This window comes from Danio rerio, chromosome 19 (genome assembly GCF_049306965.1).
Source record: "Danio rerio strain Tuebingen ecotype United States chromosome 19, GRCz12tu, whole genome shotgun sequence".
NCBI classification, from domain to species: domain Eukaryota; kingdom Metazoa; phylum Chordata; class Actinopteri; order Cypriniformes; family Danionidae; genus Danio; species Danio rerio.
In genome coordinates, this window is record NC_133194.1 from 10,443,659 (window position 1) to 10,461,790 (window position 18,132).

Sequence of the window (18,132 nt, forward strand, 5' to 3'; positions counted from 1 at the left end):
ATTTTTTAACATTTATTCAAGGAATAGGAATGAAATCTGATTTATTTACAATTTATCCATCACTGTAAAATGCTGGGTTCCACACAACAGAGTTGTGTTGGGAAAACATGAAGGAATTAAGTCAACTTATTAGTCCACATCTCTAGGATGTTTCAAAACACCTAAATATATACACTGCCCAATTTAAATGAGCACACACACATTTGATCTATTTCTCAGTGAATGTTACTGCATTTTTACTAAAACACACACCAAGTGGGGACCTGAAGCTCTGAGCGGCGTTTACCTATCCAACAGGGGACCTTAGCTGGAACACTGAATTTTTAATCATAATCTAACTTTATTTAATGTTAAACTTTAGGACAAACTTTGGCCACACTAATATATTTTTTGTTTAAAAACACGTTATTTGTTTCGGCCTTCTTTCCACACTGAGATGGCATTTTTAGGAAATGAAAAATGGATATTTATCATTTATTTATGAAAAATATGACAACGGCATTTTCGTGTTGCAGTGTGGACTGTGGAAACTGCTTTCATAATAAAGCTGCCAATGAACATCATCAAAAACATCTGCTTTAGATTAATGTCAGTTTGGTCATGCAATACATGAAGAAACAGAACAAACTGACAAAAACTCAATCCAGAACTTTGGCCACATCTCTAAGATGTTTCAGAACACCTAAATATATACACTGCCCAACTTAAATGAGCACACACACATTTGATCTATTTCTCAGTGAATGTTACTGCATTTTTACTAAAACACACACCAAGTGGGGACCTGAAGCTCTGAGCGGCGTTTACCTATCCAACAGGGGACCTTTTGAAACTTTTAACTTTAATTAACTTTATTTAAATGATAACATTTGAAGATTTAAACCTTTACTTATTATTAAATATTCTGAAAGAAACATTAAATGCTAAATAAATAATAGTTTTTTTTTTTTTTGATCGGGTTTCAGAGGTTTTGTTGTGAAGTGAGAAACTAAATTACCCAACTGTGTTCAGTTTCATTTTAGTGGTTAATGTCAAAATAATTAATTTTTTATATTTATTCGAAGTATAAGAATAAAGTCTGAGTTATTTACAATTTATCACGATTGACTGATGTATGTAGTATTTTCTTTTTCTTTTCTTTTTTTAAAGAAAAATACATGATTTTGTTTCTAATTACTGGTAAGCTGGTATGTTTTTTATTCTTTTAAGTATTTTTACAGTGTATGTTTTAAGGCAATTGCTGTTTTTTAAATAATTATCAACACTGTTGTTTCAGAGATATTCAACAAGTGAAATATTAGTAAATATAAAGTCATCTGAACATGTGTTGCTCCATACTATCTAAGCTAGGCTGGTTAAGAACGATGTTTCATTTATTCGTCATTTCTCAGCATCACAAACACAACATAAAGATTTTGAAGCTCAAAACTCAATATTTGTTTTACTGCTGAATACTGTTTTTTTTCAAGGGTTTCAAAGGTTTTGTTGTGAAGTGAGGAACTAAATTACCCAGTTGTGTGTAGTGTCAGAATATTTGCATTTTTTAACATTTATTCAAGGAATAGGAATGAAATCTGATTTATTTACAATTTATCCATCACTGTAAAATGCTGGGTTCCACACAACAGAGTTGTGTTGGGAAAACATGAAGGAATTAAGTCAACTTATTAGTCCACATCTCTAGGATGTTTCAAAACACCTAAATATATACACTGCCCAATTTAAATGAGCACACACACATTTGATCTATTTCTCAGTGAATGTTACTGCATTTTTACTAAAACACACACCAAGTGGGGACCTGAAGCTCTGAGCGGCGTTTACCTATCCAACAGGGGACCTTAGCTGGAACACTGAATTTTTAATCATAATCTAACTTTATTTAATGTTAAACTTTAGGACAAACTTTGGCCACACTAATATATTTTTTGTTTAAAAACACGTTATTTGTTTCGGCCTTCTTTCCACACTGAGATGGCATTTTTAGGAAATGAAAAATGGATATTTATCATTTATTTATGAAAAATATGACAACGGCATTTTCGTGTTGCAGTGTGGACTGTGGAAACTGCTTTCATAATAAAGCTGCCAATGAACATCATCAAAAACATCTGCTTTAGATTAATGTCAGTTTGGTCATGCAATACATGAAGAAACAGAACAAACTGACAAAAACTCAATCCAGAACTTTGGCCACATCTCTAAGATGTTTCAGAACACCTAAATATATACACTGCCCAACTTAAATGAGCACACACACATTTGATCTATTTCTCAGTGAATGTTACTGCATTTTTACTAAAACACACACCAAGTGGGGACCTGAAGCTCTGAGCGGCGTTTACCTATCCAACAGGGGACCTTTTGAAACTTTTAACTTTAATTAACTTTATTTAAATGATAACATTTGAAGATTTAAACCTTTACTTATTATTAAATATTCTGAAAGAAACATTAAATGCTAAATAAATAATAGTTTTTTTTTTTTTTGATCGGGTTTCAGAGGTTTTGTTGTGAAGTGAGAAACTAAATTACCCAACTGTGTTCAGTTTCATTTTAGTGGTTAATGTCAAAATAATTAATTTTTTATATTTATTCGAAGTATAAGAATAAAGTCTGAGTTATTTACAATTTATCACGATTGACTGATGTATGTAGTATTTTCTTTTTCTTTTCTTTTTTTAAAGAAAAATACATGATTTTGTTTCTAATTACTGGTAAGCTGGTATGTTTTTTATTCTTTTAAGTATTTTTACAGTGTATGTTTTAAGGCAATTGCTGTTTTTTAAATAATTATCAACACTGTTGTTTCAGAGATATTCAACAAGTGAAATATTAGTAAATATAAAGTCATCTGAACATGTGTTGCTCCATACTATCTAAGCTAGGCTGGTTAAGAACGATGTTTCATTTATTCGTCATTTCTCAACATCACAAACACAACATAAAGATTTTGAAGCTCAAAACTCAATATTTGTTTTACTGCTGAATACTGTTTTTTTTCAAGGGTTTCAAAGGTTTTGTTGTGAAGTGAGGAACTAAGGCCCCATTTACACTAGTGCGTTTTAGTTTTAAAACGGCGTTGTAGAATGAAAACGATCCGCGTCCACACTTGCGTTTTACCCAGCGTTTCTGAACAGCTCTCCGTCCACACCAAAACGCTGAAAACGCACATCACGTGACCACACACACACTCTCGGGCAAGCGCTCCAGCTTTTTAACCCAGATGAGAGCTCTGCTTGTCGGACTGCTCATCAAGCATCTCCCGCTGGATCTAATCTCACTATATTTGCTAAACGTGATATTTCATTCATGTTGTTGTCTTTATCTAACGACATAGGCCAATTCCCTGACGTTGGTCATTGGAATCTATTAAGTTACTTGTTCACGGGGAACATGTTTTGGTTAAGCGCAAAGATAAGTTAATGATTAATCCAGGTACATTGACTGATCGCTTGCCTTTATTTCCTACAATGTATAAACTTATTGTATGTTATACTTTTATAATTATCGATTATTAAAACTGATATTCAGCAGAAGAGAGGGTGTGTTTCGTATTTTCACTGAAATTGAAAGGAGGCAGTTGTAATCGGCTCCGTTTAGTTATAAATATCCACACAGTGAAGATTACGCTCATATATGCAGCACGACGCCTCAACATTTCTGCTGTCTGTTAAGTTGCTAATATTAAAAAGAAAATAGGCAGTTCCTTAAATCATGTTTACATTTTATTGTTGAGAAAGTGAAACAACGTAGCAAAGGTGATGTGAATGAAGTTATAAAGTACACTGTTCCCTTTGAAGATTTGCCCGTGTCCTCGGTATGTTTTCCATATCAAACTGAGAAGGGGGAGACTGCAGCCTTGATCAAAACTTGCGAAGTCTTAACTTACAAGAAGAGGATGCGAGACTGAACTGTGTGTGGGCTACTTAATATTCAGGAAAAGCCCCAATCAGAGAGGCGAACGTTTGCAGCCCCGCCTCCGTTTTCAGATGTCTCCGTCTTTCCCCATCCACACTGAGACGGAGCAGCAGCGTTTTAGAATGAAAACGGCCTCTCCAGCGTTTTCAAAAAGCTCCGTTTTCGGCGCTCGAGAACTCCGGCGTAGTGTGGACGGATGGCGTAACCGTAGCAAAACTTATGCGTTTTCAAACTAAAACGCACTAGTGTAAACGGGGCCTAAATTACCCAGTTGTGTGTAGTGTCAGAATAATTGCATTTTTTAACATTTATTCAAGGAATAGGAATGAAATCTGATTTATTTACAATTTATCCATCACTGTAAGGGCCTACTCACACTATGCCATCCGTACCGTGCCCAGGCCCGTTTCCCGGATCGTTTGAGAAGTGTGAGTGCGCTGAATCGCGCTCAAGCACCGTTCACTTAGCCGGCCCTGGCCCGGTTGGAAGAGGTGTGCCTGAGCGCGGTACACTTGGGTTTTGGCGCGGTACGCTTGTGTGTGAGTGCAAAACGCGCCAAAGCCCGAAACCGAAAGCGAGACGTGACTTTTAAGGGACTGTTTGATATGGATTTATTAATCATTCTTACTGTTCAGTGAACGCAACCTGCCGTAGTTAATTAAAGACGCAAACTCCATACAGCGTGACAGCTGCGCGCCTTCAGCAGACCTCCTCATTCCTGCAGCACGAGGGCTTTATGATTGTTTATGAACGCCAAAAGTGGCGGATCTGAAAAACTCGTCAAAAATCCAATTCAAGTTATCTACAACTGTAATTCGACTATTAGTACATTAATTAGAAATATATTCAAATATATTTGTAAATATCTCTAAATATGATGAATTAAAGATATCTCCAAATGTATTATGACTAGTAAAAACTCAGAGATATCTTGAATTGGATTTTTGACGAGTCAAAACTCAGTTAGAGATATCTGCAAATATTTTTCAATGGAAGTCAATGGAGGAATATGACTAGTCATAATATATTTGCAGATATCTCCAATCTGATTTCGTACTAGTACAATTGTAATTGCAGATATCTCTAATTGTTATTCTGACTAGTGGAATTATAATTATGAGTAGTCAAAATATAATTAGAGATATCTCTAAATATATTTATGGAGTCAGAACAAAGATTTAAATGCTAAAAAGGCTTGCCATAGAGAGCGCTTCTGAACAGCGCAGCAGCGATGACGTAAGCGTGCCGAGGCCCGATATGGTGTGAGCGCGGGCCGTCGGGGGAGACGGGAGGGGGAACAAGCGTGCTTTGGCCCGGTTCGAGGCAATTGTACCTAGTGTGAGTACGGCCTAAAATGCTGGGTTCCACACAATAGAGTTGTGTTGGGAAAACATGAAGGAATTAAGTCAACTTATTAGTCCCCCCCCCCTGTTTATTTGTAGCACGTCAGCTTGAAATAGCAATTTACATTTCCAAACATTATTTTTGTCATTAATTGTAATTATACAGTGAGATTACTGTCTGCACAAGCAGTCTGACAACAGCCAGTGCTCCACACAGAGATCTGATCTGATCATCATCCAGTCTGTCTGGAAATACATAAAGAAACAGAACAAACTGACACAAGCTCAATCAGAAGAACTTTGGCCACATCTCTAGGATGTTTCAAAACACCTAAATATATACACTGCCCAATTTAAATGAGCACACACACATTTGATCTATTTCTCAGTGAATGTTACTGCATTTTTACTAAAACACACACCAAGTGGGGACCTGAAGCTGCTTTCATAATAAAGCTGCCAATGAACATCAGCAAAAACATCTGCTTTAGATTAATGTCAGTTTGGTCATCATCCAGTCTGCAGCTGGCTCACATTACTTATATGACCTAAGGATGTTCAATTTTATGTTGTTTTATTTCCCTGATTGACAACTTACACTTGTTAACCAGTCCTTACCTGTTAGTGACATGTACCTTTGGAATTAAATCTAACCAATATAATGCACAATATTGACATCATGGGTCAATGATTCATTCAGTCATGACCACTAGTAGCATTTAACTTCATATTAATTTAATATAATATAATAAATACAATTAAATGAAGTACAACAATGAAACATGTTACCTACACTGAGATGTGATATGTTTTTTAGGTTTAGGTCCACAGTTTGTGCACAATGCTCTTATGTTGTAAAATCAAAGCCACATATTGCAACAGCAACAAAACACTGTGGAACGTCTGATCAACACTAGAAAAATCTCTTGAAATCAGTACTGACCCTGATAAAGCAGACATATTCACTCACAGATTCACTTTTCCACTAACAGCCACAGTTCAGCTTCTGGAATTGGTTCGCATGAACATTTTTAAACCATCAAAGTGGATTTTTAATATAATTATCTTTTTAGTATCATCTGTGTTGTCTTGTATGTCAAATATTGAAAGGTTAGCAGTGTCTTCATGAGTGTGAAATTTGGTTTATGATATTGTGACTTTGCTGAGGTATGTGTGTGTTACTGACGCGTCTGAGAGTGTGTCTTCTCTGTATAGAGATGTAAATGAGCAGCGGGGGTCAAGACAGTGGAGGAGGGGGTCAGCAGCAACACAACCTCTGCTAGCCTCTCTTCACTTTAATCTGCTATAAATCTCTTGAATTTAACCGTCTTTGTTGAACAAAATGGCAGTGATGCTCAAAAAATTACAGCATTAATCAAAAGCTGATGAAGATATATAATAAACTATTTTCTTTTGGTTTCTTTATTTTCATGTTCTCTGTTCTATAGTTGATGATAATCTGAGCTGCGAGCAGATGGAAATTGAAAAAATGTTCATGCCTGAACATTTTTAAACCATCAAAGTGGATTTTTTTATACAATTACCTTTTTAGTTTTATCTGTGTTGTCTTTTATATCAAATATTTAAACGTTACTTTAAATAATCAGATCACTATTAATTACTACCACTGACAAAGTCTTTCTGTACTTTTTGCATATGGAACTGTTCTCTGTAGTGTGTGTTGTATACTGAAGCGTCTGAGAGTGTGTCTGCTCTGTATAGAGATGTAGATGAGCAGTGGGGGTTACAGTGGTGTGGTCAGCAGCAACACAAACCTCTAACTCTGTCTCTAACCTCCAACTGTCTGTGTTTCTCAAAATGACAATCATGACAATTCAAAAATAGGAAACAAAAACACTTTTTAACATTTAAAGAAAAAAGTGATGAAGATATATCATAAACACTTTTATTTTTGTTTCTTTGATTGTATGTGCTCTGTTCTATAGTTCAGGATATCTCAAGCCCTGTCTACACAGCAACGATTGTTATATTTATTTTTTGATTTTTTGCAGATTTATAAAGTTTTGCATTCATACTAGTATTATTTCAAGAAATGGGAGAACGAGTTAAAATGGTGTAATACCTATAAAGGTGTATACCACACCTATATGCTGGATACAGTAAACTCACAGAAGAGTCATTAACATGCAGAGTACAGGCAGAAACAGAAGATGATAGCAAAGACACAACCAAGCACAGAGTTAACACCGGTTTACCATGTTGTTATAGTAGTGTAAATAAACTTAGCAGTGCCTGCAGCACAAACACAGCTCTGTAATCTGTCAATGAGTTTGTTTACATAGACATCAGTAATCTAATTATGTTTCTTAATCAGAATAAGGCATTGATATGATTCAGGAGTTTACATGAGTTGATTTTTGAATGCTCCTTTCATGATCCCATTTGACATGTTATAGCACATTGCTGGATTATCATCATTACATCAGCATTAGATGCTAGTTTCCTCCTGCATTTTACACAACAACAAGTTAGTGTTCATCTTTGTACCATATGTTATTTTTGGTATTTTGTTAATAATTTTGCGACAAGTTCAACTGCAGTTAATTTCTTACACTATGAGTGCAAACAGCTGATGGCGGATACAAATTCTCCACCATCAGGCCACCTCTGCCATTTCAGTCACTAACTTTTCATTCATGGCCCATGACAAACTCACTTCAGTCAAGACACTTCATAAAGTCCATTTCTTCCAGAGTTACAGGTTTTTACTCTGTAAGCCATTGTTCAAAAAGTTCATTTCAGGACAGCACCAGTGTTGTGTAAACCATAGCTCGAAATGACATTAATCCTTATTTATCCATTTTAAATAAGTTTAATTCCAAATGTACATTTCTAATCATGTCACTAACAGGTAAGGACTGGTTAACAAGTGTAAGTTTTCAATCAGGAAAATAAAACAAAATAAACATTATTATTTTATTTCTGTTTGTTAAGCAGTCTTTAGCTGAAAATGTAATTTGAATTCAATTAAATTAAAATGGATATGTGTCTGTGACTGGTTTTGCAGGGGTATAGTTGTAAATAAATGATAAACAGCAGCATAAAGAACATGAGGATTCACAGATCATCAAAAGTCACATGATAGTAAAATCGTCTGACTTTAGTAATCTTTGTTGCCATTTTTGTGCTGAAGCACAACTATTCTGTGATTTAGTGTATCTTGCTACTCTGTCTGCTTGTTTTACTCTATAAGGTGTAGCATACACATCACACCATTTTAACCAGTTTCCCCATTTCCATCTGCTCGCAACCCTTGAAACAATGCTTGTATGAATGCAAAAAACCCCAAAACAATTATTGCTGTGGACAGGGCCTGAGATCTCAGATTATCATCAACTATAGAACAGAGAACATGAAAATAAAGAAACCAAAAGAAAATAGTTTATTATATATCTTCATCAGCTTTTGATTAATGCTGTAATTTTTTGAGCATCACTGCCATTTTGTTCAACAAAGACGGTTAAATTCAAGAGATTTATAGCAGATTAAAGTGAAGAGAGGCTAGCAGAGGTTGTGTTGCTGCTGACCCCCTCCTCCACTGTCTTGACCCCCGCTGCTCATTTACATCTCTATACAGAGAAGACACACTCTCAGACGCGTCAGTAACACACACATACCTCAGCAAAGTCACAATATCATAAACCAAATTTCACACTCATGAAGACACTGCTAACCTTTCAATATTTGACATACAAGACAACACAGATGATACTAAAAAGATAATTATATTAAAAATCCACTTTGATGGTTTAAAAATGTTCATGCGAACCAATTCCAGAAGCTGAACTGTGGCTGTTAGTGGAAAAGTGAATCTGTGAGTGAATATGTCTGCTTTATCAGGGTCAGTACTGATTTCAAGAGATTTTTCTAGTGTTGATCAGACGTTCCACAGTGTTTTGTTGCTGTTGCAATATGTGGCTTTGATTTTACAACATAAGAGCATTGTGCACAAACTGTGGACCTAAACCTAAAAAACATATCACATCTCAGTGTAGGTAACATGTTTCATTGTTGTACTTCATTTAATTGTATTTATTATATTATATTTAATTAATATGAAGTTAAATGCTACTAGTGGTCATGACTGAATGAATCATTGACCCATGATGTCAATATTGTGCATTATATTGGTTAGATTTAATTCCAAAGGTACATGTCACTAACAGGTAAGGACTGGTTAACAAGTGTAAGTTGTCAATCAGGGAAATAAAACAACATAAAATTGAACATCCTTAGGTCATATAAGTAATGTGAGCCAGCTGCACATTTCCAAGTCAACAAATATCTGTGACATTATCGCGGTGTTTGCCAGGGTTCACTTTGGGTGCACGCGACATGCTTTCGGCTGGCAGAGCGCACAATTTTTTTCCAGACTCAAGCGAACAGTTTTTTACAGCATTTAATTAAATTTTTTTTTTAATTAATTTAATTTACTTTATTGCCAACACTGATGTTTAAGAGATCACTGCTACATGCACAGACCTGTTGCTGTTTATGACTTTCTGCTGTTTAAAACTTTCTTATTCATTTTATTTTAATATTATTTTGCATTATTATTTTAAAAATGTTTTATTTCATTATTAGTTACAGCTGCCTAAAAACGTTTAGTTGTTAAAAGCACTTATTGCACATTTTGACTTGTTGGATTGCAAGTTGCTCACACAGACACAGACACAAGAAACATAGCTACAAATTTTTGAATGAAATCAAGGAAAAGTTTATTTAAAATCCACACACAGTCTTGAACTGAGGGCATGTTATGTGCTTTCGCTGAACTCCTGACAATGGAAATGCTTTTCAAAGTGATAAACTGTCAAGCTGAGTTTACCTGCAAAATAGCATAAGCTCACTAATAGAGCACCCCAGACCAGCCCCCCAACCCCACCCATCCCCACCCCCCTTGCAGTAGTGCAATTCCACCCTCAGTGAAAAGTGGCTCCAGGCTACAGGTTGACAACAATAAAATCAATAACATTAAATAATACTTTTCAAATAAGTTGCTTTCACTTTCTGTAAATTTAAAATCACAATAAACATATATAGTTTGGTGAAGGAAAAAAGGTGGTATTAAAGGTAAAATTAAGAAATTTGTAAAATTTTAAAGTGGCTAAAACCAAAGTCATAACAAGGCATTCAATAACTGAGAGGCCCAAGCAGAATAGACTTTGTTGCTTGAAAAGTTTAGACATGCATCTAAAATAAGCTAATATCAATTATTTGACACACTGATGCTCCATTTACATAGACTATTACAGTTATGACTCAACACTGATAGTCCACATCACAAGCTCTCAGGGATATAGAGCATGATACCCTTGAGTCAAATTCCTCTTAATCGAAATTATTCTGTTGTGCACAAAGTATTTAACTGCTTTCCAATCTCTTCCATTATCCTTTAAAATTGTATTTTTGTTTAAGCATTTTTCACAGTCCACTTTTCCAGGAGTCTTCATTTCTTTAAAGTTGCTCTTGAAATAGTGTTCTATGACTTTCCTCTCTGTTTCTGACCAGGGCTTTTTGGGGTTTCCTAATAAAGAAGGAGAGGAGAAAGAAATTTAGTTGGTTATTAAATATACGAAGAAATGAATATGTAAAATGCAATGTCAGTATTACAGAGTTATACAAGTTGAAAACACAAAAGACAGTGTTCAATTGTAAAAAGAAATGCTTAGAACTTCTGTATTTTAGTGTACAGAATCACATACGTTTTTGACTGAAGGACAATAGTGGATTACTCATTTGTCCAATCACCTCACGAGAGTCTGCAGCCTTTCCAGAGTCGAGATCCCTAATTTCAGAAAGATCTTTCTCTTTGTCAGCATTTTCTGAAACATGGAGAAGCAACCCTTACTTAAAATTGCACACTAAATTAAAGCCATATTGCATTTAAGTATATAATTCCTAACTCAATATTAGTAATTATTATATTAAAAAATGACAACTTAAAACTTACCGCCTCGGCTTGTCTGTTTTTTAGAATTACCATCCTCTGAGTCTGAGCTGGAGCCCTCTTCAGCTGAAATGATTAAATATTATTTATATTATGTTAAATTGACTAAGTTTTACCAAGTGTGAAGTATTTCCCTTGTTTATAAAGCACAATACACAGAAATCATTTACTTACAGTTTATGTTAGGTGTTATGTCCTCCAAAGATTGTCCTTTATATTTGCTTATTCCACTTTGCAAGGCAAAAAGAATTCTGCTGACTTTTGCCATTTGCAACGTTTCTTCAGGGAGTCTATAAAACTCCCTATGGACATCGATGTCATGTCCCATAAATGTGGCAAGCTGGTCAAGTTCATGTGTTTTTAAGTTGAGTAACTGAGAAACTGTAGCCACATGTTTTCTCAATTTAGTAGAAGTGATGTTCTCTGGATGTTTAGCCCCACAGCTTTTAGCATAACGCTTTAAGCTGTCACATCCACGCATGTTCTCTAGTGATCCATAATTGGGACGGGCAAATATGTAAGGGTTAGCTTGAGAAATCCCAGCATCTTCTCTTGTTTTGATTAGAAGTTCTACTGATTCCTTTACATTTGCTGGTAATAATATTGGAACTTTCCGACCCCTCTTTCCTCTTATTTCTATTCTGGTGAGATTCTCACATAATTTCTTTTCAAACGGTGATAGACTCTCCAAAATATCATCCTGTATGTTGAGGTCGTTTCTCTGCAGATAGGTTTTGACCTCCATTCTAGAAACTTCGCCTTCACGACGCCGATTAAACAAAATTAACTGTGAAAGAGTGACTTGGGAGAGATTACTCCATGAGCTTTTGGATGGATGGTCATTGAGTTCTTGTTTGTTGACCTCCTCAAGATACTTTAAATGCTTTTGAAGCTTCCTGATGTCTTCTGCTAGAGGTAGTATTTGTGCACTATTCCATTTTTTCTGGTATAGTGTTTTTAGTGCATTTGATGACACATGGATTGTCCATTCCAGTTCAATTAGCTTATTAAAGTGCTCTGCTCGTCCCTTTAAAGCTTCATCTTCGTGGCGTAAAGCCTCCCCTTGCAAAATTTGTGCCACTTTAATAAGAGAATGTCGTAGTTTAAGTGCTGTTGATGGAACTGAAAATCTATTTGTTGATCCGTCAAATCCGGTCATCTTTTTCACAGCTTCAAGTACTGTGTTAAACTTTGCTGGGTTGATCAAGTCCTTCAAAGTAACAATGTCCTTGTCAATGGATCTTGCCACAAGAAGTAGTCTGGCAAGTTCCCTCATCTTATTTCTGATGTCAGCGCGGTATCGTCCAACTTCACCATTCTTTAGGAACATTCTTTCACCTAATGACAAAATTAATGTGTCTGATTTTACCACCTGGGTTACAGCATCATATGTCATGTCTCCAATAATCTTTTGAAGTCCAGCTGAAATTGTTGAGTCCATGGGCAACAGCAGGGAACAGCTTGCCTGAACCTTCCGCCTCACCAGAATATTCTCTTTTTTTTGTAACTTGCAACGTTTATGATGCCTCCAGAGGTCAGTTTTGACATACATACCAAAGCAAAACTTGCAAGGCAGGTAGTCAGTTGCTACTGACACATTCAAAGCTTGCCTTTTTGGTATGATCTCCCCTTTTCCTGTGGATAGGACTGCACTATTATGGTGGAAATTTCCCAGGTTCCGTACTTTAGTTAATAAAAGATTTCGCATGCTTGAGCCTTGCTTATGTGACAATGCCTTTGCAACTTCAACTTCTCCATGATGTTTTTGTTTGAGATGTCTTGTTATTTTTGCATATGGCTTTTCACAGTAAAGGCAGACATTCTTTTTGTCGTAGATCCGTTGGCATGGTTTGTTTGAGGACGTTTTCACCTTAATCATATGTTGATTTTGACAATCATTAGCACTTTCATCCATTTCTGTCATTGTCTTCTTAAGTGGTTTACCACGGATGGCTTTTTGTGCTTCTATTTTCCCTTGTACTTCTTTTGTTTCGCTTACTTCTTCTTCATCATTATCCTCTTTTTCTTCCTCTTCTTCTTCTTCACCCTCCTCTTTTTCTCCCTCTTCTTCTTCTTCCGACATTTCCACGAAAAGGGAAAGCTGTTGATCCATGTTGTTCTGAAATTCATAAACATTTGCATGTAATTACTTTGCAACAGTCTCTGCGTTATTCCAAATCAATGGTTATGTAAATAAACACTTAATTACCATTTCACATTTAGAGCATTCTTCTTCATTGTTGGATAATGATGATTCCGTCACATCATCGCAAACATTCTCTGGGATGTCCATCTCATTGTGTTGTTGAGGCAAGGAATTATCCATATTGGCTATTTCCTGTAAAACAAGTGTAAGAAATACGTAACTCTTGATTTAGTCCTGCTGTCATGTTTTCACTTAGAAAGTCAAATAAAGAAACTAAATAAATTACATAGAAACTATAACTTAGAAACATAAAATAAATAGAAACTATATACATTTACCATGACCTCTGTGGATGAGGTCTTTATGAAACTTTATGAAATAAATAGCTTTATGAAATAAATTGCTCACATTATATAACTGCAAATTTACATACATGTCTCCATGGGCAGTCAGGATCTCCATAGTCAAAGACAATTTCTTCTCCTGCAGGGATTTTTGTAGTTGCAAACGCACATAAATGTGGTCTTTTCTCACCATCACATATCTGTTGTTCACAAACAAACAAACACACACACGCACAAATAATCATCATATAAGTAGTCATGTATTGTGTATGAATATATATATATATATATATAAAATACATTATAGCTGTTTGGCTTGATGATATGAAACTGTAGGTATAAATTAATACAAGTAAATAATACAAAGATGGACTTACTATTTTAATTTTGCTGTTCGGCTTAATGTGATCATCGTTAATGAATCGTCCAAGTCGTTCTGTGTCTTTACTGCCATCAACACTGTGTGAATATAATTTATGACAAAATGATTGTAAGTTTAAAGCAAACATACAAACTATATATATATATATATATATATATATATATATATATATATATATATATATATATATATATATATATGAACAATTCATCTTATCATAGAACAATCATCTTACCAATATAAATGTCCCTGGTAGGAGTAGAAGTACAGAAACGCGGCATCTTCAGCTGAGTACTCTTTAAACAGAGCCTCTCCTTCAGATCCAGTTATGTGTCTTCCAGCATACTCAAGCAGGAATTCTCCTGGCTCAATGTCTTTGCAGGCAATTACTCCATAACCTAATAAATAGAGTATAAGTGATTATAACCCTGTGCGACACAAATATATATATATATATATATATATATATATATATATATATATATATATATATATATATATATATATATATATATATATATATATATATATATATATATATATATATATAAACAGCAAACAAAATGTGTTCACCTTTTAGATGTTGTTATTAGAGTCCTCCAATTCACAAATAAATGTGTTTTTGCATTTGCAACATTTTAGGAAGTTTTTAGGGAAATGTTTTTTTGTCTGAACAAATGCAAACAACATCCTTACAGGTGGTACTGCTTATGAAGCCCATAACTGTATAGCTTATATGTGACCCTGGACCACAAACCAACCTTATGTTGCATGGGTATATTTTTGGCAAAAACCAAAATTGCATCGCATGAGTTAAAATAATAGATTTGACTTTATTCCCAAAAATCAATAAAACATTAAGTTATTTTCCATTGACAATTTCTTACCATAAATACATCAAAACTGAATTCATGACTAGTAATATGCATTGCTAAGAGGTAAACCAAGTTTTAGAGCTAAGTTTTAAACCACTTTTAAAATAGAGTAAACTTTTTCTCAATATTTAGATTTTTTGCTCCCTCAGATTTCTGAAGTAATTGTTTTTCTGACAAATAATGTCCTGTTTCAACAAACCATAAATCAATGCAAAGCTAATTTATTCTTATTTTTCAGAAAAATGTATACAATTGACACTTATGACTGGTTTTCTGTAAGGTCGCAATGATATGGTTTTGTGTAAGTCATATTGTTGTGAAAAAGTAAAATAGTTTATATAAAAGGTTCATACTGTATTTACAAGTGTGATTAAGTAAATGCTTATCTGTGTAGCCATATTCAGTAAAAATAGTCTACATTGTGTATGTCTAGATTTACAATGTATGTGACATCATAATACAGGAGCATTCTGGCTGGTGCAGTCTAAACAGGAAAAACACTAATTGTATAGAAATAATTTGAAAGAAAATCAATCCCAATCATACTTTAATGTTTTAAAGATTTCACACATTCCACATCCACACACTAATGTCTTTTTATATATGTTAATCAAATTCGTTGTTAGATGGGATTTACAGTCTTACAGTGCTGGAGGCAGAATCTTGAATGATAACTTACCTTTCTCTTGACTTATAACTTTTTTCTGAAAGATGTCTTTATCTGTTCCAGAAGCAATAAATTCCAAAGCTTCCTTTTCCGCACAGACTCTTCTAGGTCTCATATTCCTATGAAATATGTTAAAACATATTTAGGGTACAGTGCATTTGACCATATTGATATATTTTCTTTTACCTGTTTTCCGATTTACTTTTATTAAAAGGTGCTATATAAATAAAGCTTTACTTACATTACTGACTTACAAAAAAAATTATAATAAAAATTAGTATATAGTAAAAATTCACCAAAGCACTACATTGCATTTTTAACAAACATTTTATCATGTTAGCATTTAGATATTATTATAATATAAATTGAGAATGTGCAACTTACCTTTTCTGTCTTAAATGACAAAGTTGGATGAAATATGGCCTCAGTAGACTTTTCTTTGTATGGTCTATTTAGTAGGTTGAAAAATCTCCAATGTAGTAATCTACAAGCAGTTTTGTCCTCCAAAGTTGTTATTTGTTACTTAGCAAAAAAGTTAATGGAGGTTCTGTTAAGTACCCAGAATATATATTCACACAAACCGACCCAGCTACTGTATCTGGATCATGATTGGATAAGACTCAAATAGCCCCATTAATGTTGGTATAGTCATGCAAATTTCAGTAGGAACGAATGGGGGTTCAAAACATTGGTAACTGGTTAGTTTTAATTTGACTAATCTTATAAAATGTTAAACTGGCAGTAAATAATTAAAAAAAATGCATTTGTCATATTTTTCATAAATAAATGATAAATATCCATTTTTCATTTCCTAAAAATGCCATCTCAGTGTGGAAAGAAGGCCAAAACAAATATGTGTTTTAAACAAAAAATATATTAGTGTGGCCAAAGTTTGTCCTAAAGTTTAACATTAAATAAAGTTAGATTATGATTAAAAATTCAGTGTTCCAGCTAAGGTCCCCTGTTGGATAGGTAAACGCCGCTCAGAGCTTTAGGTCCCCACTTGGTGTGTGTTTTAGTAAAAATGCAGTAACATTCACTGAGAAATAGATCAAATGTGTGTGTGCTCATTTAAATTGGGCAGTGTATATATTTAGGTGTTTTGAAACATCCTAGAGATGTGGACTAATAAGTTGACTTAATTCCTTCATGTTTTCCCAACACAACTCTGTTGTGTGGAACCCAGCATTTTACAGTGATGGATAAATTGTAAATAAATCAGATTTCATTCCTATTCTTTGAATAAATGTTAAAAAATGCAAATATTCTGACACTACACACAACTGGGTAATTTAGTTCCTCACTTCACAACAAAACCTTTGAAACCCTTGAAAAAAAACAGTATTCAGCAGTAAAACAAATATTGAGTTTTGAGCTCCAAAATCTTTATGTTGTGTTTGTGATGCTGAGAAATGACGAATAAATGAAACATCGTTCTTAACCAGCCTAGCTTAGATAGTATGGAGCAACACATGTTCAGATGACTTTATATTTACTAATATTTCACTTGTTGAATATCTCTGAAACAACAGTGTTGATAATTATTTAAAAAACAGCAATTGCCTTAAAACATACACTGTAAAAATACTTAAAAGAATAAAAAACATACCAGCTTACCAGTAATTAGAAACAAAATCATGTATTTTTCTTTAAATAAAATACTACATACAGTCAATCGTGATAAATTGTAAATAACTCCTTCAAATAAATGCAAAGAAATATTAAACACTAAAATGACACTAAACTAAATTATTCTTTTGACTAGAAAGAAAAATTTTAACCAATCAGTTTACAGTGTACTAATGGCCTGTTTATCTGGGCTTTACTGGCGATAATGGTCAGAAATGTTGGACCATTATTGCCTTTTTAGCATATCAGTAGAGGACACAAACCAGCCAGACAGTAATGTGTGTATTGTGAAATGGGCTAAATCTAAAAAATAGAGTCAGCATGCTTGTGTTTGCTTTATAATTTAGCAAGGTAAAAAAAAGCTTTGACTCCTATTTTGAATCATCAGGCAGAAATGTTTGTAAAATAGTATGTATTATGTAACACTCTTAGTAAATATAACACACATACACACACAAACACTGCAGAGTACTATATACTTTGTCAAATAAAATACAAACCTTTAAATATATATTTGCTTATTTAATTGAAGTATGACTTGAACGGTTTTTATTTTTGTGCAATGATTCGTATGTAGATATATTTGACAGCTACTGTTATTGGCCACGTGAAAAACCTTCAGATGTAATTTACTTTTGTTTAGACGCTGACTAAAAACAAGTTTTGAAGTGTTTTGATGTTTATGTGTTATCTACATTTTCAGGGTTAAACTACATATTTGTACGATGAGTTTGAGTCAATATTGTGAAAATTGCACATTTAACTTAAACAGTTAATTTACGAATTGTGAAAATGTTTATATTATACAGAGTAATGTGTTATGCATTTATGACCAAATAAATATAAACAGTTTA

The 18,132-nt window shown here is 34.1% G+C and overlaps 1 protein-coding gene across 2 annotated transcripts; it reads right to left on the minus strand.

Annotated features, from left to right (window-relative positions):
* Positions 1–9,978: 9,978 nt before the first annotated feature.
* Positions 9,979–16,189, minus strand: LOC141379015 (uncharacterized). 2 transcript variants are annotated; one of them, XM_073931491.1, is made up of 10 exons: positions 16,034–16,189; positions 15,662–15,768; positions 14,343–14,505; positions 14,103–14,184; positions 13,815–13,925; positions 13,445–13,573; positions 11,410–13,354; positions 11,239–11,301; positions 10,991–11,110; positions 9,979–10,812 (listed from the first exon to the last, which is right to left on the minus strand). In XM_073931491.1, exons 2-10 carry the CDS (start codon positions 15,762–15,764, stop codon positions 10,577–10,579), a joined length of 2,952 nt encoding a protein of 983 aa, XP_073787592.1. In that variant the 5' UTR covers positions 15,765–15,768; positions 16,034–16,189; the 3' UTR covers positions 9,979–10,576. The 2 variants fall into 2 exon arrangements, with proteins under 2 accessions (XP_073787592.1, XP_073787593.1); XM_073931492.1 differs by having other exon boundaries at positions 13,752–13,925.
* Positions 16,190–18,132: the final 1,943 nt, after the last annotated feature.